This window comes from Neolamprologus brichardi, chromosome 5 (genome assembly GCF_056152115.1).
Source record: "Neolamprologus brichardi isolate AB-2024 chromosome 5, ASM5615211v1, whole genome shotgun sequence".
Classification (NCBI taxonomy): Eukaryota; Metazoa; Chordata; class Actinopteri; order Cichliformes; family Cichlidae; genus Neolamprologus; species Neolamprologus brichardi.
Genome location: NC_142108.1, coordinates 11,558,788 through 11,583,258, shown reverse-complemented (window position 1 = coordinate 11,583,258; position 24,471 = coordinate 11,558,788). Strand labels below are relative to the sequence as shown.

General features: G+C 39.3%; 1 protein-coding gene across 2 annotated transcripts in view; it reads right to left on the bottom strand.

The window, feature by feature from the left end:
- Positions 1 to 24,471, bottom strand: part of cpne5b (copine Vb) — a 130,276-nt gene that overhangs the window by 62,476 nt on the left and 43,329 nt on the right. For both annotated transcript variants that reach the window (XM_087840652.1, XM_087840651.1), the window contains exons 6-7: positions 23,688 to 23,727; positions 20,742 to 20,818 (exon numbers count right to left, since the gene is read on the bottom strand). In XM_087840652.1, coding sequence (XP_087696778.1) covers positions 20,742 to 20,818; positions 23,688 to 23,727 — 117 coding nt within the window. The remainder of the gene's footprint in view (positions 1 to 20,741; positions 20,819 to 23,687; positions 23,728 to 24,471) is intronic.

Genomic DNA, 24,471 nt, shown 5'->3' with positions numbered 1-24,471 from the left:
TAAAAAGGAGCAAACATTTTCTACTTGTAAGCTTGTGCAAACATTTACATTTGTATCAGCTGTGTGCAAGTACTGGGCACCTTCCATAGTTAGGTTTTTTTTAATATATTTTTTTCTTCTTTTTAACAGCGGTAATTAGTGCCGGGGTGCAACAGACGGTGCTGTTTTTGTCCTCTTCCCAGAAGCGCATATATAAATATCTTATTATTACAATGTGTTTTTTGTTCTTTGGGAGGGATTTTTTTCTTCATTAAGTCCGAGTTCTTGTTGAGCTCATCCATCGTCTCCAATGCTGCTCATGCCACACACAGAAGAAAAAAAACCCTCTCTTTTTCCTGGATTCCAAACAGCAAATGCATTATCTTAATGACCTTGTAGTACCATATCACCCTATTAGAGCACTTCGCTCTCGCTCTGCAGGCCTACTTGTTGTTCCTAGAGTATTTAAAAGTAGAATGGGAGGGAGAGCCTTCAGTTTTCAATTCAATTCAATTCAATTCAATTTTATTTATATAGCGCCAAATCACAACAAATGTCGCCTCAAGGCGCTTCATAGATACAGAGAAAAGCCCAACAATCATACGACCCCCTATGAGCAAGCACTTTGGCGACAGTGGGAAGGAAAAACTCCCTTTTAACAGGAAGAAACCTCCGGCAGAACCAGGCTCAGGGAGGGGCGGCCATCTGCTGTGACCGGTTGGGGTGAGAGAAGGAAGACAGGATAAAAGACATGCTGTGGAAGAGAGACAGAGATTAATAACAGATATGATTCAATGCAGAGAAGTCTATTAACACATAGTGAGTGAGAAAGGTGACTGGAAAGGAAAAACTCAATGCATCATGGGAATCCCCCGGCAGCCTACATCTATTGCAGCATAACTAAGGGAGGATTCAGGGTCACCTGGTCCAGCCCTAACTATATGCTTTAGCAAAAAGGAAAGTTTTAAGCCTAATCTTAAAAGTAGAGATAGTGTCTGTCTCCCGAATCCAAACTGGAAGCTGGTTCCACAGAAGAGGGGCCTGAAAACTGAAGGCTCTCCCTCCCATTCTACTCTTAAATACTCCAGGAACAACAAGTAGGCCTGCAGAGCAAGAGCGAAGTGCTCTACTAGGGTAATATGGTACTACAAGGTCATTAAGATAAGATGGGGCCTGATTATTTAAGACCTTGTATGTGAGGAGCAGGATTTTGAATTCAATTCTGGATTTAACAGGAAGCCAATGAAGGGAAGCCAAAACAGTTTTCAGGCCCCTCTTCTGTGGAACCAGCTTCCAGTTTGGATTCGGGAGACAGACACTATCTCTACTTTTAAGATTAGGCTTAAAACTTTCCTTTTTGCTAAAGCATATAGTTAGGGCTGGACCAGGTGACCCTGAATCCTCCCTTAGTTATGCTGCAATAGATGTAGGCTGCCGGGGGATTCCCATGATGCATTGAGTTTTTCCTTTCCAGTCACCTTTCTCACTCACTATGTGTTAATAGACCTCTCTGCATTGAATCATATCTGTTATTAATCTCTGTCTCTCTTCCACAGCATGTCTTTTATCCTGTCTTCCTTCTCTCACCCCAACCGGTCGCAGCAGATGGCCGCCCCTCCCTGAGCCTGGTTCTGCCGGAGGTTTCTTCCTGTTAAAAGGGAGTTTTTTCTCTTTTTGTGTAAAAGAGATTTTTGTTTTTAACACAAATGACTCACTATCCCACAGAGCCATTTGGCATTTGCTGAGGAAATAATTGCAAAAACGTAACTAGATTAAGATGCTGCCAGGAAAGTAAGTTTGAAGCAATTATTGTGTTTGTTCAAGGTGTAGATTTAGTTAAATGAAAAAGTAAAACAAAACACCAGAACATGAACACCTCATTATGTAACTATAGATATGTCGGACCTGACATATCCAGACATTTTCTGTTTATAATTCATGCTGTAAACGTGTGACTATATTTGATTGGTCCAGTTGGGTTTTTTGTAGAATGGACTGAATTTAAACCTGCAAAGGGGGGAAAAAGTGGTGAGCCAGATTCCAGCAGGAATCTAGTGCTCTGTTACACTTTTTACTCATGAGCTTCCTAATTAGGTCACGTGGAATCAAAAATAATCCAGGTAAAGTCTTTCCTGGTGAAGGAAGATACTAAGGATTAGCAGGTTCAGGAAGGATTTCTGTGCAAATTCCAATCTCAGTGTGGGATGTCTTCCTCAGAAAGAAAGATACAGAGGATTACAAAATTTCAATTATCTCTCCTCTGCCATCATTATTCAGGAGACCAACCGAGCACGATTTGATACATTCAGGAACGGAGGAAGTTTCTTCCACACCACCAGCTCTGTAACCTTTAAAACACAACACGAGCACAGCCATCCAAACATACAACAAAGCGCAATGAAGCAATCTCTCTAACACAATTACTGTCTTCACTAACTCTGCTGAAGGGAAAAGTGAAACACTATTTCATTGCTGTAACGACACAGAGCTCCACCTGGGACATCCACTCCCTCAATTACCCAGTGCCGATTCTACAAAGCCTGGGCCATTCGAGACTTCATCTGACTTTATTACAATGGCCACCAAAGAGAAGGTGCCATTAATCAAATAGGAGAGAGAAAGAGTGAGCAGACACCTAGGAAAGAAAAGAAATGAACTGAAAGGCTGGAGCAGTTTCTCTGTCCTACATTACTTCTGCCTAAAAGAGAGAAGGACCAGGCATCTATCATGCCTCAAATGAAGCAAGAGCCAGTGCTGACAGATCTTTTGAGGTGGCGGAGCTATCATTTTCAGCTAGTCTCAATCGTACCTGGAAATAAACACACTTATAGACAATAATTAGGGCTATCCGTGGCTGATCTTGCATTTGATGAAAAGAAGACAGTACTCAAGAAAAAGAAACACATGCCTTAAACAAGCTTGGCTAATTTCATTACATGTGTTTTCTCTGACTCTTTTATCTTTCTTTTCCTTTGTTTATAGCCACAAACACAGAAGGTGAAAGGCAGAAAAAAAAGCTTTTTTCCCGTTTCAGTTGGGGAACAAATGACACCTCAGGCAATTAGCATCGTAACAATGGCAGCCAATCTCTGTAATGCTTTGTTTTCCATCAATGCTGCTGAGTCCACTAATTCGCTTTGGAGGAAAATCAATCGCATTTGCCAAAATAGCTGTCTCCAAATGTTTAAACAGGCTGCTCTTAGTGCAGGACTAGCATGCTCTGCCGCTCAGTTTGTTGATTTCCAACCAGATGACTGAAAGTAATAGGCATACAGTGCAGTGTAGCTTAATAAAATAGTTAATCCTCCAAAGCATTCATGAACTTGCTAATTTAATGGGAGAAGGACTCATTTGTCAACTTGACTGATGGCTCCAATTGAATCCACAATGACAGAAAAAAAAATGTTTTCCCTACAGATGGCTCAGCTTGGAAAGAAGGAGCAGTGATCAATTGCTGCCTGCTGGAAGAGGAAATGGAATTTTGCTCAGAGATATTAGACTCAGGGGTATCAATACTGCATGAGCTCACGCAGACAACAAACATCTCTTTCTCGCCAAAGCAACAGTGCAGGAAAATCTGCTTGCCATTCATTGTCAATGGGTCTACAAGGGTTATCTGACCTGCTTTAGGATCCAGCTCACAGCCAGGACGAACACAGTGTTCAGAATGACAATAGTCCCTTTTTGAAAGAAAAAAACCAACAACAATGGTCCCATCATGCATCTCAATGAGACACGAGTGCACATCAGTGGCACAGTAGGAGATTCACACAGCAAAAATATAGAACCAGGCTCACCTTTTCACATCCTGCATCGTGCAGCAACCCAGTGTGCAGCCTAATATGTGCACATTCCCACTAGGTCATTTTTGAAAAGTAAAGCGCATTGTAAAGATGTTTTTTAATCGTTTTTATTGTTAAACAGTAAATTCATCAAGATCCAGTCATTCAGCTTAGATGATTGTAGTTGTGGTAAAGTTTTCTAATGTTTCATGGTATTTTATGATGATCAATGTTTTTCTCTAAAAAGTCTGAGATGGGGAGAAGTGTTTATAACAGCTGGAAACATGGATGGAAGAGTTAGTGGGTAATGTTTTAATGGTGTGTTGTGGATTGTTGTTTTGCAAATACTGTGGATGATTAGGGACGCAGTACGTGAAAAGCCTGTTTCTATTAGCTCATTTATGTCAAAATATGTGATGTTATGGCATCACGACGCATGTTTTAGTGATACTGGAGGCTTTTTGCGATAAATGAAAATGAGGAGAAATTGTTTTTCGGGGGTTTTTTGTGCAATTTCTGAATCCGATCAGGTTAAAAGCAGATCAAAGCACAAGAATAACAAACATTTGCCTTGAAAATTGCAATGCTGAAACATATCTGGATGTTTGCATGTTTGTTTTCATGAAAGCAATGTGATTGTAATATATGTGGGGCTTAATCTGCCTTACAAAACAGGGATGGAACAAAAAACATCGCATTAGCTCTTCTTTGGTGCGTAATATAGTGGACTTCAGGAAGGCCAGGAAACACTTGACCCCTGTTTCAATCCAGGGGGTCAGTGTTGACATTGTGGAGGACTATAAATACCTTGGAGTACACTGACAATGACAATAAACTGACTGGGCTAAAAACAATACAGCACTTTACAGAAAGGGCCAGAGTCGTCTCTATTTTTTGAGGCAACTGAGGTCCTTCAACATCTGCCAGAAAATGCTCAGGATTTTCTACGAGTCTGTTGTGGCCAGTGCGATCCTCTATGCTGTTGCATGCTGGGGGAGAAGGCTGAGGGTCTCGATACGTTCAGTGAAAGACTGAGATTACCGAAAAGCACCACTGAACGACACAGGAAATCATTCCTGCCTGTGGCCATCTCCCTGTACAACGCATCCACTTAACACACTGTTTACTGCAACAGCTACACCCTTCTTGCACATGTTCTTTTTCAGCTATTTATTAATAAGTGACTTTTATGTATATATATATGCCTGTATATATTGTGCTATTCTTAGTGTATTGTCTGTCTCTGTTAATGTTTGTTTATAATGGAGCACTGTAACAAAAATAATTTCCCCCAGGGATCAATAAAGTATTCTGATTCTGATTATGGATATTTTTCTTTTACATGGGATAGTTCACAAGAGTTTCCCCCAACATGAGTCACTGCTTTATGAAATAAGAAAAAGACTTTGAAGATGCAGGGGAAAACAAACCAGAAAAACCATTAACACATAAGTAACACTGAATAATTTTGCCAATAAACACAGACAATGCAATGATTAAATGCATAATTCTTGCTTTTTGCTTTTTAGGGCTATTTTGTCCATCATTTGTAAGCATATGAGAAAGTAAATTTTATTTACAGAGCACATTTAAAATCAAAGGGCTACTACTTCTAGAAAGTCTAGAAACGACACAAATTCACACTTTTTACATAACAATAACACAACTGCTGATCTCTCCGTTTCCAGAGATCAGCAGTTTACAAAAGCTTGACGAAGCACGTTTGTATTTAGGTTGGATTTAAACACAGTCACAGTTGATGAGGTCACACGGGAGATCATTCCAGAGTCTTAGTGCAACGACAGCAAAAGCACGACCCCCTTTCGAAATAAGCTTCGACCGCAGGGTGATCAAGAGTGATTGAAAAGCAGGGCTTAATGATCTTTAGGGAGTATATGGAAGCAGCGTATCTGCATCCATACGCTCCATCCTGCACCACTGCACTAAGCGCCTGCACCCACATATCCAGGTACAAGGCCATTTAGGGCTTGAACCACAAACAGTGCCACGTTATACTTTAATCTGTAATGCATAGAGAGCCAGTACCAGGGTGCTACCTCTGCAAGTAATGTGATCTCTCTTTTTAATCCCATTCACTAATCTGGCTGCACCATTTTGGACTAATTGTAAACAAGCAAGATATGACTGACTAACTTCAGTGTGTTACAGCAGTCCAGTCTCGAAGTAACAAGCAAGCATAAACATTTCCAGATCGCATGGCTAAATAAAAGATTTCAGTCTGGAGGTTGTTCCGAGATGGAAGAAAAGCGGCCGATGTCAACTACTGTATGTGCAAGCTACACAAAAGTGGGCCTCAGTCTCATATCTTTGTGCATCGCCCGGCTCACTAACACAGCTTTGAAGCATGTAAAATATCATCCTTCCATCTGGAAGCTGGAACTTTTAATAGACTGTCTTAATTGGTTCGTCAAGAGATATTTTTTATAGTCATAAAATGTATTATTAGCTTCTATCGCTAGATGAAACATGAACCTCTACAAAGCCAGATGCTTCTTTTTGATGTGAGTCTTACACTTAGAGAGGTTCCTGGAAGAAGCCGGTGATGTTCCTGCGAGGCAACCCGTCTCTGGTGAGCATATTTCCATGAAGCTCAGCACCCCTGAACTATCTGTTTCACTTCACCTAGCCCTGCAAACACAGGCAGCCCTTGGCATTACACCCATCACTTTTCATCACAGCATCAAAGTCTTCTCTGTCGATTGCAAAGAATGAGCTTGAGGGGGTAGTGGAATAAATTTCTACCCCCTCTCTCCTTCCTCCCTTCAATTTCTTCCTTTCTTTGTTGAGACACTGGTTTGTTTGCACTTCAAAGATTAAAAAAGCAGTAAATAATTGATTAATCAATCAGCAACATGCAGAAACTGCAACATTACTGAGAACTGTCTTGCACAGCCGCCCACTCCAAGACAACTTGAATATAGGGTAGAATGTGACTGACACAAATAATAGAGTTACACTGCTGCCAGATGAAAGAGGGTGGATATGCCTCCTGACCCTGTGGTCCGCAGCCAATTGACTTTTAGCTAAGCTCCATCCGCCTTAGTAACTGATTTCTGTTCGTGCAGGGAACATAATGCAGCTCAATAACAATAATAAGCACAACAAAGTGGAAGTTGTCTCACTATTGTAGCTAAATAGCAATGCACGCTGCTGCAACTGCCGCTTCCATTAGGGGAGAGGTGTTTAAATATCGCCTTGCCAGTTTCGTCTTTAATTTAATTTAAATTCAATATGAATTTGATTTTATTTATATAGCACCAACTCACAAAATAAATCATCTCCGGACGCTTTATATTGTAAAGACCTACAATACTGAAGATAAAAGCCAGCAATTCCCTATGAGCAGCAGGAAAAATCCTCCAGTAGAACCAGGTTCAGCCGTCTGCTGCGACCTACTGGGGTGAAGGAAATGTAACAGTAACCTCAGGCAGTGACTGATAGATCAGAACAATGCAGCTCTAAAGCCAAAAATAGTTATAATAATCAAGAACCTACAGTTCTTTGCATAGCGTTGTAGCACATGTCGCAAAAGCTTGCCTATCTACTGCTCCTGGTTGCTATGGTGAGCTGGAGAATTTTTGAAGGGAAGAACGGGTTAGAGTTAGGTCCTGGTTGTTTGTTTTTGCTTGATGATTGCAATGCTCTAGTAACTTGCTTCCAAATCGTATACATGTGCCCCAGCCGCATAGACTTATCTTCCCCACCAAAAATCTGCTCTATGGCCACATTCAATGTACATCCCCCAGAAGGCAAAGATTCAGCTGCAGCCTTCCACAAAGACACCACCTCCCATCAGCGCATGACGTAAAGAGAGACGGGCAGAGCATGGAGAGAGGACGGGGTTGCATACTCATGTGGAAGAGAAGCCCTTGGTGGTAATTACTCTCCTGGCCATTATTCTTTTCTGGCCATTCAGAGAAACTCCCTAAGGAAATAAGTCCAATAACATATATTTACTGCATGATCTTTGTCATGAAGAAAACCTACATCTGCAGTGCAACTGTTCCCAGAACAGATATTACTCTTTGACAGCAAGCCAGGCCACCAATAAAGGCTTCTCAGGAGAAAGAGCAAAGCACAATGAATGGATCCAGCGAGCGTGGTCTAATCTGAGAGGAAGACAAGTGTGTGTGAGCAAGAGAGACAGAGTGACAGAGTGCATGAGGAAGTGAAAACAAACGATTGAAAAGCACAATAATCCAGAGAAGGATAGGTGAGGAGATTGTGTTTAGAAGCTATGAATAGCTGCTGTGGAAACCTACTAAGGGACAGTGATCTAATGCATGCGTGTGTGAGTATGTGTGTGTGTGTGTGTGTAAACATCTGTTGGCAGTCAGAAGTCTCTTTGTGGAAGTGATGCCAGTGAGAGACTTGATATATCACTCTGTGTTAGAGAAAGAAAGAAGCTGGGTGAGGGGTGGTGTGACAGCTTTATCAGTCCAGTGTACCAAACCTCTATTAGCACAGTCTGTCTAAGGAGCAGAGCACAGATGTGTGTGTGTGTCTGTGTGCATGTGTGTCATTAAACAATTTAGGGTGTTTTAAAATCAGTATTGGTGGGACGTTTGTATTCTGGTTCTCATATTTAGTCATTTTGTATTCCTGCTTGGATTATTTTAATCTTGTTTCATCTTTTCTTATAATGTTTTACATACTCTGGTAACAGTGACTCAGGGGAGGGTGCACAAGTGGAGTTTATCTCTCTAGGCTGGAATATAAATGGGACCATCTGACAATGAGAAAGAAACTTCAACTCCTGCCAAGTGAATTCATTCCTGGTGGGAGACAATTCTGTCTTTTATTTCAAACTAACCAATCAGTGGTAAGTGAAATATCCGTTCCACCCACTTCACTTTGTGCCTAAACAACATACCAGGAGAAACTAACTAAATATTTTTCAGCTGATTTAGTTTATAGAAGACACATAGCTTTTCAAATGTAACACTTCTTTTCTTTCCTGTTCTTGTTTATTTATGTATTTATTTATCGACTCCTGGGGTCAAACACACTCTAATGCCGCCTTCTGGGACTGTAACTTGCGACTGTGGATGTTGTTCTGCTCTGGAGATCTGCAAGCTTAAGGGCTGCTCTAATGAAACCATGCAGCAGGTAGAGAACTGCTTTTAGTCCCTCCACACTGAGCTCACAGAGGCTGCAGAGCAGAAAAAGGACTGCCAGCTGCAGTGGGAACCAGAGACCCAGTGGAGAGGCAGATGATTATAGTATTTGTTTGTCATGAAGTACTTGCACTTGCACTTTGGAAGAACAAAGTACTTAACCCCACTACCCCATCAAACCCCACCCAAAACACTATGACAAATAGAATCCATGTCTGTGGTAAAGATCTCTCCCCAGTCATTTAAGACTGGTCTTGTTAACTGGAAATAAGCGCCCAGTGTGGAGATGCCAAGATGTTTGCCAACTGTCAAGACAGCTTTTGGGACTTTGGTAATGAGTAAATCTGCTGTTAAGTACTTAGCTATGTAAAGAGGGAGAGACTGCATGAGTACAAATAATAAAATGATGTCTATGTTTTTTTTGTGAATTTTTGTGAACGCATGCAGCATTATTTAAAGATGGGACTGCATTAGATAGTTGACGAGCAGTTAACCTGATGTATCTAATGAAGTGGCCAGTGAATGCATGTTTTTTTAATTGTAAAATCTATGGAAATTTGCTGACTGTTAAATGACTGTTTTTTCTGCCAAATGTTTCAGGAAAAGATGAGTATCGTGAGGCCCAGTCACAAGGAAACACTAGGACATACAACGATACAGCATATGACTAACATAAAGCTACACCAACAATAATTCCACAGCACAGAGAGCCAGCACCTGAAAATTCAGTGTTCAAAAAGCTGAAACTTCAATTCTCTTCTCCAGAGGAGCCAAACATGATAGTCTTATCACAAAAAAAAAATGCCACGAAGAGAAGAAACAAAACTGCCGCTTTCTTTTTCCTCTTTTTTTCCCCCCCTTGTGGCCTGCGCTCATGCACAGCTGCATGTTCCAGATAGGTAATGATGGGGCACAGTGGAGCACAGCTCACTCGAAGCATGGGTTAGGACTACTAGAAAGAGACATGGTTTTCATGACAGGTGAGGTTAGAGAGAAATAGAGAGAACTAAGCAGAGATAGAGATAAAGATTACTATAAAGAAACAGACACAGCCAGAAAACCACCCACCCTGCAGAAAGAATGAAATTGTTCAATTTCCAATCCTGCTGGAAACGTTAGGATAGATGAGGTGAATGAAAATCCCCCTCTGGGTGATGGAAATCTTGTGAGCATGTTAACGTGTTAATGGTAGAAAATTCAGGAGACAAGTAATGTCATAAGCAGATACGGTTTTTGAAGCTTGATATCAAGGAGACAAGACAAAAGCAGGACTAGTTAATAATTTGAAATTCATTCCAATTCTGCGACGAGGGTTATTTTCATTGCGGGCAGAACTTATACACGTCACATATATGGCTCAGTTACAACACTGGAGGCTCAGTCTATCATATCTTCATGACCCTCCTTGCCTATGTTGCCTGCTGTCGGGCGGAGGATCAGCTTGATTTGATAGACGCCCCAGTGGCATTCAATGTTCAGGGACAAAAATGTGTGGAGTATCTGGGAATTAAAAATGCCCAAGACCTTTCCTATAGGGGCAGGGTTTAATAAGAATATTTTCTTCTTCCTGCTCCTTTTCACACATGGTTGCAGTGCTTTACTGATAGAAAGTGTGGTTGGTTTGTCTAAAAGAACTAACTGTGGAAACTGTTGTACCAAGTGTGAAATAAATAAATGAAATGAAATGAGTTCAGTTCTGGTAAAGTGGGAAGAAAGCCAGGAGAATCCATTATTCTGACTGGTGTGAATGGATCTGTGGAAGTTAAAATGAAGACTAAGAAGTCAAGAGGACAGACAGGAGATGATCCAACTCTTGATGCAAAAATTGAAACTATGTAAAATGATCCTCAGTGTTTCCTTATTCAGGCAATAGGGCAGCAAGTTACAAGCTGTAAGGCAGTAGTAACAGAAAACTCTGTTACGACTGCCTGAATGATGCCTGACATTATTAAAAGTTTGTTTAAATGAATATTCGATATTAAAGTCATGATTCTGATGCAGTCCTTATATCTGTCTCCTACAACTCTATAGGGATTGTGAAAACCAAGCTTTTCTGTTTGATAAGTCATTTTCACCATTTAGGCCTAAATGTTGCTGTCATTCAATTGGCTGATTAGATATTTGTGTTAACAAGAAGTTGAACAGGTGTTCCTGATAAAGTAGATAAAGTGTAGCAATATGTAATCAATTCAATTTAATGAAGACAGGGTTTAAGATAGGAGGTTTCTTCCTGTCAAAACGGAGTTTTTCAATCCTACTGTCACCAAGTGCTTGTTCATAGGGGGTCGTCTGACTGTTGGAGTTTTCTCTGTATTATTGTCGGGTCTTTACCTTTCAATATAAAGCACCTTGAGGCAGCTGTTGTTGTGATTAGGTGCTATAGAAATAAAATTGAATTGAATTGAACTGAATATTACTTTTGACTAAATAAGACTGAATATTATCTATACAGAACTGTCTAGACTCCAACTTGTGTCATCCAGCCATGCTCTTATTTCTGGCTTTGTGGGCTGTGGTTTTGTAATATTCACCTCTGAAACTTGTGCTACAGCCAGTGGAGGCAAATACGGAGGTGGATGATTTTATTCTGGCACTTTTAGTGATGACAATAAATATTTGACATTTGCAGCAAAGTTTCACTGGAGCCATTTTCTGCAAAAAACAAACAAACAAACAAACAAAGACAGCTGCCAGGGAGGTCTGTGACTTCCAAGACTAACCAAGACAATGTTTCTGTAACAAAAAGTTTTTAGTTCTTAGAAGACCACAAATAATCCTGCTTCCACAGTCTTTATGTTGGGATCATGGCGAAAGATTCAGTGGCAGCATTTTTAAAATCAACAGGCTTAAGGCCCCTACAGCATGTAAGAAATTGAGTCCCACTTCTAGCTGTTTCTGGCCTATGACTGATACATCGATCATCGATTATGACCACTGACAGCTGAAGCGAATAACATAAGGAGCTAAATCAGGGTCCAAACGTTTGTTCATTTGAAAAAGTTTTGATATTTAAACAGAAAAAGTATTTAAAAACAACAACAACAATTCAACAATTTGAATAAATTTAATATTAATATTTCTGATTATCCTATAATGGACTTTATTGACAGGTGAATGTTTGAAACATATTGATATAAGGTGGGGAAAAAATTTACCCAGCACAGGGAATACTGTTGTCTGATTGGCTGGTAGGTTGCTAAGCCACAACAGCTATGTACAGAAATCTAAGAATCGCCCATTCATGTCTGTATATTATTTTAAAAATACATATAATATACATATAATATATATAAATATGTTTTAAATATTCACAGCACCTAGAGAGATAGCTCTACCTTTATAGATAGGTAGATGGACAGATAGATATAATGGTAGCCATAACCCACATACACTGTAAATGTAATCATCTCAAAAGTTCTTAGATTTGCAAATATAATAACTTCTACTGTAGCTTCCACCTCATCCAGGGGGGGCCAATAGTTGGAGACGAGAAGGTGGCTATGGTGTTGGTTTGCACTGTTACCCAGCTGGGTATCCTGCCTCTCCCCATATGAATCTGTTGACATTCACAAATAATTTCCCCCCATTTCTGCTCCGGTAATTTGCACTGACATTCAGGGAATATCGAAGCGGTAAAAGGCAACGCATGTTTAAACACACCTCGTCCTCAATGCTCCCCTTAACATTTTTCTGATGTCTTTTCTGCACTTTTAATCATGCACCTCTTTCTGTCGCGTTCTTGTTCTCCTTTGCATTATTAATTCAGCTTTATTCAATTTCCCTGTCTCCCATGGTCCCAAATGAAACGGCACGCATCTGTGTAATTCCCTTAAATATGCAGGTTTTTAAAAGAAATCCTACAACAGACCACAAGAGCTGACTGTGGACGGTAGCTGTCAGAATGTGAGGGAAAAGGAAACACGCCATCTCAATTTTTTCGAGCTGGAGTGTTGGAGTGAGGGAAAACTGAAGTGAATGACAATAATTCTACCTCCTGCTTGTCTACCATCAGTGAGCCACTGAGTAAGTAATTTAACCTCCATCTGCTGCAGTGCAGCTGCTCTGTGGGCATCAGTTGAAAAATGTGGTGTTTATGGTCAGCAGTCTGTAAATGGCAGCGCCTTGAGAGTGTTTGTGCACAGTTAAACATTTCTGAATCAATAAAAATAAAAAACACAGTATTGTCTGTATTTGAAGTACTCAGCCCAATCATTCCATTCATACCTTTGTTCACTAAGAAGGTCAACTCTGGGTTTTGCGGTTGGTGGTTATGCTTGGCATGAGAAGGTGTGTTGTATGGATTTGTTATGTCTTTCCTCATGTGATGTCATGCAGCTTTTGCCTTTTATCTTTCAATTATCTTCTCCTATCCTGATGTTTCTTCTGTGTTTGGTTGCATGCGTGCTCGATCAGAGGGGCTGGTTTTGTAGCTAAGTGGTGGTTTTTGTTTTCTTTTAGTCTGTGTTTTTAAAATGGGCTTAGACAGCTGAGAAGAAAAAAAGAAATATGAGCAATCTAGTGTTTTTCTAATCATGGCAGAACCCTTTTAAGGTCTTTAAATCCTGTATGTTTACTGTTAGATAGTTATGGTTATATGAAAAATTGGTAGAAAATCATCAATATAATAATTGCCATTTAGGTTTTCCAGACTTGGAAAATCCAGCTGTTAAATAACACAAGAGTCCACAGCCACCCGGGCGTGCTCGTCTTAGTTCAGCTTTACTTGTACGCTGACATTTCCTAAATAGCTCTAAACACAAGGTAGGCTGATTTAAAAGTAATTCATTTTGCAGGTATTTGGTAATAACCCAACGTATGAGACAAATTAAAATCCTGACCCGATGATTGCGCCAGAGTTAAAGTGAAGGATCTCCAAAGTCATACACGTCTTTACCAAATGTCATAGTAATCCATCCAAGACATGATGGGGTTTTGCACACAAAAATACAAATGTCAGCTTCACAGTGGCTCAAAGAGAAAAGCCAAGGGATGACCAATGCCACTGCAATATGCTGCCTGAAAATAATACATGATAATAATAAAACTTTGTCTAGAAAATATTGAAATATTTCACTGGATAAATATCTTTTATCTGCTGAATGTGTCTTGTGGTATGTTTGGAAAACTAAAGTCATGTTTTGTATGGTAATATGATAGCTCACATCTCCCTCTCGTAGTGAGGTAAGTGGTGTTTACTCTAACAGCAAGAAATGGTTTTGTTTTTCTCCGTCTCTGAGACACACGAGAGCCATTCAACAGCAACCTCTCCAGGCACGGACACTACTACACATAATGTTCAATATATAAATATATCAATGTCATTATTATAAAGAGGACGCTCATTTTGAATTATGTGCCATATGTGTCATTCAGTTTTTATGCATTTGAGGCCAATGGCAAGAGAGCGGCGTACAATCTGAAGCAATCATGAAAGAGCCGAGAACCTTTGATGTTCAGATGAAACAAATGTCTTGTTTGGCGGCAGAGCTCTGCTCTTCTCTGTTCCTTTCTCTCTATCACACATCCACATGTACACAATGAATTAGTTTCATTAACATTTTAGGAAATGCTGGAGTCACGTGTCAGAAACGCATAACCCTGTAAATAAGCACAATATCATCGTAACACAGAAATTATACCGTGACAGGTCAGGTTTGATAAAAATGTCCACATAATTTGACATAGCACAGAAGGCCAAACGTAGTCTCAGCAACAGTTTCCATTAAGCGATCTGCTAATTTAGCCATTTGTTTAAAGAAGGGCTCTGAAACTATGAGCTCAAGAGTGTATTTTTCAGTCACGCTAAAGACTAATGAACTTGTTGGCTGGTAATCACGACTGCCTCACACTACACCTGCTGAGTGAATGACAAGGGCTGGCTGATGTTTCTAAGGAAACTGATTCCCCTCAGTTGTTGTTTAGAGCCCACAGACAGGCTACTTAGCTGGACTTAAGTACCAGTACTTCATTTAATAACACTGAGTGTAATAGTTTCGGCCCTTATAAATCTTTTAAAAGGTTGCTTTTAAGGTTTGTTTGAAGCACTTTTATTAAATCTGTGTCGCTTTCAGTTGAGATGAAATCAGAGTGGAAACAGAAGACTCGTCTGACTTACATATTATGACACTTCCGGCTTATAAACCTGTATTCCAAATGATGCTGACATCCATTCTTACCCAGTATAGTTGCTTCAGGTAAGGAAGAACAGGTTTATCTAAAGTCTAGCACAAAATTGAGAGCCATATGTCTGTAGCATCAATCAGTGACACGTGGCGGATGACAAAAAAGATGACAACATGGCTCACAACTTGTGACAAAGACACAGTTAGTGACAAATTTAATTCTGCAGTTTAAGGGAAAACTCCAAATCCCTAGGCTGTGTGAGGGATTTTGCAGTCATGGTTTGGGTTTTACTTTTCTCCTTAGTGAATATGTTCACTGCAAATCTTCTTTATCCCACAATTAAATGTCCTATATTTATGCATTTTCCTCTGTTCCTACCATTTTGCATGAGCAGTCACTGAGCATGAAACTCATTTCAGTCATATGCATGACCTTCACAATCAAGTTTCAGTTTAACACCTCTGGGAGATTTTATACAGACTCTATGGATGGCACCCACCAGCAGCAGGCTATTATCAAAGCACCGGGTGAAATAATTTTTTTTTTGGAAGGACGGACTTTGGTCGCACCATGAGAGCTCAAACTTAGAGAATCAATGCCAGGCATCACACAAGCTGCTTACTAAAGCACTTCATGTTGGTTTGGCCTTTAATTTCTCACCCATCTGCACTACATAGCAGTCAAAACAGCTAGCATAACTCTGACTGTCAAATTAAAAGCACAGTGTGCAAAATATCACTGCCGGAGGTCACTGGATTCTAGTCAGTTCCCTTTTCTTACACCTCCGGATTCAAGTGAATGATCCTAGCTATGATGGCCGCTGTAGGACAAACAGCTCTGCCCACCATATATACTGAGTGTAGGCTGTCAGTCCTTCATTTACCTCAGCTGGGTGTCCATATCTGTTTGCTCTGGAGAAGACTGTAGAACTTTGTTAAAGGAGTCTGAATCAAATTGATGAGTAAGTGAAGCTCATTTTTCCATCGTTGTTAGCTGTTATTTTTTCAGCTGTTAGCTGTTGTTAGGCAGCATTAGTGAAGCTTTCTTTGAAACAGCTCTAATATTGTAGGACACTAAACTTTATAAACTTTATAAACTTTTATATAATGTGAGAATGTAATCAAACTATTTATCAGAGAGAAAGTCTGAGTTTTAGAACACTCAAGGCTAACATTAGCTCACATAACGTTAGCGTATAACCAGCCATTGTTGTTATTTAGCTGGCTCGTTGTCAGCTAAGGACACAGTATGGTCACTTGTCTAATTTGCTGGCAATAGGTAACTGCAACAATATCGGGAATAAACAAGCATGTTTATCCATGTTTCCATGAGTTAAAACCCTGAAACAGTTCATGCTTGAAGTGAGCGTGAGATGGAAATGAGTTCGGAGAGAGATGGTGAAAATATATTTGTACAAATGTTATATGTAAATGTATAGTTTGAAACAGCAATCTGCAAACTTTAAATCAAAAGTAATTTATATGGCGTACTAGGTACGTGGCCGGTTTTTAGCCACACTGTTGGCCGTGTGTGTTGCCAGTCTTTTGTCATTTCAACACAACCTTTTAGTTAGTTGTGTTTTTAGCTGAAGTCTAGTGATTCAAATAGGATGTATTGAGTATTATGTAACAGGTAACAGGTGAAGCACAGTATTTGGACAGTGACACAATTCACATTCAAAGGGAATGTGCAAATCACACAGTGCACTAAACAGCACCTGACAAGAGGGTTTGAGGCCACACAAGCTGATGAATTAATTACTAGCAGTGCTAATTACTCTGCGTCTTACAATAAAATTCATCCTGCTCAAGACCGTGACACCTGAACACAAAGTCTCTTACAAACAAGTAGCTGCAAAATCAATTAAAGTGGAGGCCTCTGCTGACACCAATACCCCTGAGAACAGAGTGGAGCTGTGAAGGGATTTTGACATCTTTAGCATCTGTTAAATACAGGTCTGCATTTACAATGGGTTGATGGGTAGATAGTCTAATGGGTAGATTTTACAGAAAGGAATATACATTCCCGAAGAAGAACTTGTGTAATGAAAGCATCATCCTAAACATATTGAGTGAATATTATCTACCTCCCTCTGCCTTTCTCACTTTTTTCTAAGACAGCGACTCGTGTTGTGTAGAATCAGACAAGCAATTATAGGTTGTTTTGAGTGTTTTCATCAGCGTCTGTGTTTCTGTCCCTCTGTCACTGGTCATTAATTTCTCCTTCGCTCTGTGTGTGTGTGTGTCGCTGTCTCTCTCGCTCTCCCTCTCTCTGCCATCAGGAGCTTTTTTTCTATTCTCTTTTTTTAATATAATGAAAATCACAATGGCTGCTGCCTAATTAAATAAGCACTAATTTCAGGAAGATTAAAGCCATTACAATTAGCCAGAGAAAAGAGAGCACAAGACAGGGGACAAGAATAAAATACACTTATTAATTTGTGTGCCATTTATGCTCAGGATCTATGAAATAAATAAATAAAACATGCCTGTTTTTTCATGTGTGTTTTCAAGTCTGTGCACACATTTGCATATGAAGGACAGTATATGTTTAAAGGCTGAAAGAAAGGACTAAAATTAAGTTATGTCGTGCATTTTAATGTGATTTTATTTGTACTTTATGGTATTGCAGAATTCATAAAGAAGCAGATTTATGTACATATGTGACACAAACACATAGAAGTAGATATGTATAGAGATTTACTTCTCCGACTTACACCATATTAGATACTTTCAATTTGCAGGTGAAAAGCGAAACAGCGTACAGGCTGAAACATGAAAAACAAAAGAAATATTCTAAAACATTCCCTGATTTTTTTTCCAAGCACGTCTTAGACAAATGTTTTGACATTTTTCAAGCAATGAAATATGAATCACTCTTCATTACTCAACAGAAACATGAAACCAAATTTCAGTCGCGAGTATATCTGCCAGGGAAATGCAACACTTTGTGTGTGAATGTGTATATGTACATGCTCATTTAAACTCTGTGTTTTTACTGTTCCTCCACATTACAAACTCAACCCCATGGAAGCTATTAAAAAAAGCAGCAACTCAGCCTGTTATCTATAACTTGCAGTGAAAAGTTGCTAATCACTTTAAATCCTTTGTATAACCTAACCTTTGTGTCCTGCATATAATCATAGAGGTGTTTAATATCTCACGGGAATGGCATTTAAGGGTATTGTTTACTGCATATTGACTAAGTAAGAGCACTGAATTAAAGTGATCCCAAAATCTGAATCAGAGTCAGCCAGAAACCAACAGTGATCACTCATTACAAGCCAGAACAAACTCTTCATGTACTATCCCAGAGTTACACTGGTATGCCAGCTTTGACCATGTTAAAAACAGGCTTGCCCTACATACGCCATGAATGGTGAAAGGTTGATGTAATTATTTTTGTTTTGGTTTCCAGCGGAGCTTTTATTTTGCAGCCTTTAAAGAAAGATTAAAGGCTGTCGTAAAAATGAAATTTGGCAAGCACTTCCTTTATCTTGCAGCTGCAGAATGTCTCAAAGTAAAAATGAATGGTTTGGCAAATACTTCATTTCCTTTTCTAAACATGCCATACATATTCCCACTACAGATAGACATGGCTCGATATTAAATTTCTAATAACATTAGTAAGCTCTATGCTCTCAATATAGACTTTCAGGGCAAATTATATTTGTTAAAGCCCCCCCATGAGCCGGCAACTTCAGTGGAAAATGTGAACCAAGGATAGAGAGAACGTATAAACACACAGTCGGAAATGGTGTGGTAACAGTTTTGCAACTTTCATCATCACAGGTGTGCCGACACAACCAAGCCCTCTTTCGTATTATGTATTAAAGACACAAGACATAATATAATAACGGATGTCATGAAGAGAACAGAGACAGAGACTTGGATTGTAAAACATCGATATTACTCTTAAATAAGACCTGTATGGAAATCTTTGCACTAAAGTGATTTTAGAACCAGCCTGGTGATTTGTATGTCCACATGTGTTCCTGCATTTGAACAACAGTTTGTCACATTACCAGAAAAAGAGGCGAAATCCCAGAAAAAGAAACACTTGTTGCAGACCAATTTTTTTTTTTAAATGAGAGCACATTTCTAACAATCTTTGTTCTTTTAAACATGTCAGCACAAACCATCTGTTCCTGAATCTGTTTTTACTGGTCAGCATTTGTTTGATACAAAGATCTACACAAGCAGGGATTTTAGACGAGCCTGCACTGGGTTCTCTTTAATTTTTTACTTCATTCAAATCATCATAAATATCTTAAGGCATGTCTTTACTGTTCTACATGCTTTCATGGGTGACCTACAAAGCGCTGGGCAGGTAGTTTTAATGTTACAGCAGATAACTGCAAACGCAAAGTCTGGTAGAAAACACAAGTAGAAATAAAACTAATTTGATGATTACTTGCTGAATGATGGACACAATCTTAATGAATAATAAATAATAAATAAAAAATCGGTTCAAAACCTCTAAAACACTAATTTAAAAATCCGCTTACAAAGATTTATTTTTTTGTTTGTTTTTCTTTTTAAGTGAAAGTGAAAGTCATGTCAGGTTCGCCAGTGCAGGAACATGGTAATCATTTTTCAGATTTACCAGTTAAATATCGGTATTCAGATGTTCTGTCTTAATGCTCTCCAGGGTAACACATTCAGATGTAAGAACCAGCACATTGTACTGAAAGCAGCATTTGAACAACTTTGCCTGAATGCACAATAGCCCAGCAGACTGGTGATGATGATGGTTGATAGATATAGAAAGACAGATAACAGGATACCCCATTAACACTACATTTTCCTCGGCTAGTGTGAGAGCACAAGCTGAGGAGATGAGCAGTAATTTAGGTAATTTTGCTCTACTCGATTCCCTTTTCTTTAATGACAATAATTATCAGTGGATAACATCTGTAGGATGTGGGTCTTGGCCCCCACCCACCTCTTCCGCCCCACCAGACACCACCGGCACACTCACACACTCTCCTTTCTTGTCTGGTTTGTGTCTTTACCGACGTCTCCTTCTAAACCGCCCCTGTGTCTTTGCCTTTTTTTACATCATCAGCCCCCTCTTGTGATTTCTCTTTTTACCTTACATTCTTTCTGGCCCTAAGTCAGTGTCTTTTCTACTAAATTACCACCTCCTCTAGTCTATTTATACACATCTCGCAGTCCTTTATAACTTTGTACTTTAATAATCTCCTCGCAGCTGATGTAAAGCTTCTGAGAAACACGCAAGCTAATGCTTCACTAGCATTTGTAAATGGAGACAAAACTTACATCAATGAATTCATCTTATTTTCAGTCAGTACCAGACAGACTATTTATTATTGCAACATGCTACAGTGCCATGTGCTGGCAGTCAACTGACATCCAAGTTCGTCTAATGGACACATTTTGTAAGAACCCATTTATGTGATTTTCTGCAATCACTTTTTTAGAAAAGCATCAGAAATGCCAAGCTGGATCTAGTCTGTATGTTGTTATTTAAATGTTATGTTCATAACTGTGAAGATGCCTAAACCAGATATGCAGGTATGAAGCTCCCGAAAGAGCGTTATTGACCCAAACTCGGAACTGAGATAAGTAGTTGCATTTGTGTCAAAGTCATTTTTTCTGCCCTTTCTCCCCTCTTAGCACTGTCTAGTGTTCCTCAATCACATTTGGAGTCAGGGAGCATTTTGCCATTGCGAAAACTGGCTTGAACTCCTACTCACCCCAGTGGTTTCTCCAGTCGACTGGCTGGCGATCCAACAATCTCGCCAAGAGTACAGAACATCTGACCCAAAAAGTCCTGCAGGGAAGAAAGGAAGGAAGAAAAATAGAAGATGAAAGGAAAAAAAGAAGGGCGGGATTGTAGACGTGAAACAGAAAGTCTACAGATCAAGTCAGATTAACCTCAGGATGTTCCACCAGATCTCGTGCCACTGGATCGTTCATGCAAATTCAAGAATTTGATAAATTCACTAAAGCTTGTTCACTCATGCTCATTCGCAAGGTCAAAGTTAACATTTGGCCATCCATACACAGTTTACATCAGCAAACTATTTCATTTTCAATGGGAACATCTTCTGCTAAGAAGAAAAAAAAAACCTTGGAGAAGTGATGAAAGTGATCATCACAAGAAGTACTGTATTTGCTACACTTAAAATACAACTGATACGGTGCGCTCCTTTTCATAAAAGGTGATATTACTGTGATGTGCTAATTGATGTGACATTGTGACATCATGTCCATTGCTGGTGTGAAGCTGTTTTATACAACTGAACCCAAGTAATCCAGTAGGCTATGTATGCATGATTGCATACTGGGTTAATGCAATGGTCAAAATGTTTTCCACTAAAATCAGGTCTGTTTCACACATAGGCAACTTAACAGCACCGTGAATATTTTCCATCCCACCTGTCAACAGACGTGAGATAACACCAACCTCTGTGCAACCCTTACGTTTGGAAAAAAAGATAATAATAATAATAAAATGATAAAAGTACAACTTCAACCTAAATGTTAAAACAGTCGTTTTTAATAAGAAATGGCAGCTGGAGCTCAAAATCAAAATCTTAGCAATAGCAGCTGCAACAAATTCAGTTTTATTCAGCTCACTAAATCAACAGTATAACGTGGTTACACAGCAAAAGACAAAAGGTTTTTAAAAAAGCACATCTCAACAGATCTAATAAAACTAGCACGAGTACATGGAGAATCCATTGTGTGGTTGTTTCAAAGCCGTGAACTAACCATATTAATTGCTTCTTCGCGATAACTGATTCTACATTTCTCACTTTGTAAGAGCTCATCTGACCAGACCAACATAGAACATCAACATCAACAGTTCTGCAGTTCAGTTTTTGCTGTGATACTGTTTCCACTTCTAACCACAGAGATAATGTCAGGGTTTCAACCATATTTGCTGGGTAACCACATAACCAAAATCTTAATACAAATTGTAAAACAAAGGGGAAGTCTCGATGGATAATAATAATAATCTGAGCTGAAGGAGAACACTATTAAAAGAGCCTACCTGAACTTTGAGTCCCTCAACTTCAAAACAAAGTAGAGACATATTTCAAAGTATTTGAATTTAACCAGTCATCAGAAATTATTGTAACCCACTCAGAATATGCTCCAACCAACCTGATGGAAACCACTCATTTAATGAACCGTGAAGTATTACACATGATGGGATAAGAAGGAGGCATTCAGTGACCCGTGTGTAATGGCCAGAAACATGATTGAACACAGTTATGACTCTAGCTCAGCATGTCTGTGGACAAAGTCTCTCAGTGTCAGCCGGCACTGATCTACTTCATCAGACTCCCAAGTTTTTCTGCAAAGAATCTCATTGTGTATTTTTCAGCATAGTCTTTCCTGAACTTATCAGAGGCAGGATGTGGGGCAAAAGTCCTTAATATTGACCTCGACAGACTGGGATCGTTAAATAATTTATTGGGCTATAGAGTGATTGATTTCAATGAGTCTCTAGGTTTTTTTAAACCAATTAATTCCACTCAATGCAGCCCATAAGAGCCTGGAAACCTGATCATCTTGATGGTGTTGAATAAAACATTCGAAAGGCACAAAAACTACATAGTTCCACTGAAATTACTGTGGCCAGTAACAAGAGCTGTGCAAATGGCTTGACTTGGCTCTCAGTTGTTTTTGTTGTGATCAGTGGCGCCTTCTTTTCTCCTGAGAGACGGCTCATTCATGTGAAACAGCAGCCATGCAGTGTTAGAAGTGAGAGAGATGTTGGGACCTACGTTGAGTTCTGCGGGCTTCCAGAAAAGTTGGGCGGCAGCAGCAACAACAACAACAACAATAACAACAGAGCACATCATATACCAGCACACAACACCATATCAAATACCTAGCACTCCTGGCACTGTTCAAAATGGGGACGTGGGACCCCGAAAGACGACAACATGCTGTGCCACAAAAGTAAAACCCAAACCCCAACAGAGGAACAGTTAAAGCAAGTGATGGAAAAACGCAAACCTCACTTATCCAAATACACCAAATAATCACCCGCGCTGATTATTTTTGACATTTTCAATGCTTTTCCATCACCATAGTTTCCAGTCATGAGTAAAAAAATTTGTTATTTTCCCCCAGAAATGATTAAGAACAAAAATAATGTAATGCATCGCTTTAAATGGAAACTAATGGTTAAAAGCATTACGTAATCCTTTTTTCTACATGAGTATATTATGGTGTTACATACTATCCATTACTACAGTGCCACTAAAACCAATAAAAAAAGACGATGAAAGAACCAGTTGCTGATCAAGTAGACATTTAAACTGTACATTTACATACGAAATATAAGTACAGTATATGACTGCATATCTAAAAACAATAGCACTGTGAATAAAAGAGAACAAATAAAAACTTTGTATTTGGATACTTATGTGATCAGGCAATAGATGGGGTTTGCTTTATTCCACCCTGAAAACATGCAGCAGGCGACAAACTAATTAAAACAAGCAACATCAGACCACTGATAAAAGGAATTTTTACTATCTTCCATTTTGTCAAACACCATATTTAAATGTTTCCATGGAGGAATTTTCTCCACAGCAATTCAAGCCAATATTTCAGATTTTACCCAAGACTGATCTCCATTTGTCTGTGGTTCAAGGTTTAAAATAGCTGTGAGTACTCACGTGTTTGGACAAGTCGGGGCTTTTGGAGTCAACATCATACCTGAAAGGAAGCAAAATGAAAACAAAAGCCTTACTTTATACATTTGACCCATATGACATTGCAGGAAGGTTTTCGAACGAAAATCTTTCTATCTTTTTGTTTATCAAGTTGAAGAAAAGGAAGGAAGCAGGAGATAGTCATTATAATTGGTGCAGTGCATGGATTACAAAGAAATAAAGCACAGGGAAAGAGCTAAAAGAAAACGATATAAGGTGAGACTTAAATGTGCTGCACTGAAAACTGCAGCGTTTAGTGAGGTGAGCAGAGGTGGGTAGTAACGAGTTACATTTACTCCGTTACATTTACTTGAGTAAGTTTTTGAAAAAAAATGTACTTTTAAAGTACCTTTTTTGCACAATACTTTTTACTTTTACTTGAGTACATTTGTGAAGAAGAAACGGTACTTTTACTCCGCTACATTTGCAAAATTCAACTCGTTACTTTTTAAAATATAATTAGTTTAACACATTAGATAACATGCCGCCAGTGGAGTTTCCGGTAACTTTTTTACCAATCAGATGTGGCCATGCAGTCACATGACCAGTTTGAAACTGTGGCGGGCAGAGCGGCCCAAGAGTTTCAAAGTAGCGGACACACAGAAAGAAGAAACATGAAAACATGACAGAGCCAGTTGTCTACGCTAGAGCTGAAGAGGATGAAGAGCATTTTCCTCACATACAAAGAATGTTCCGCTTAAAAGCAGTACAAAAGAACAGCTATGTCTTCAGTGTCGGTGTCTTCAGT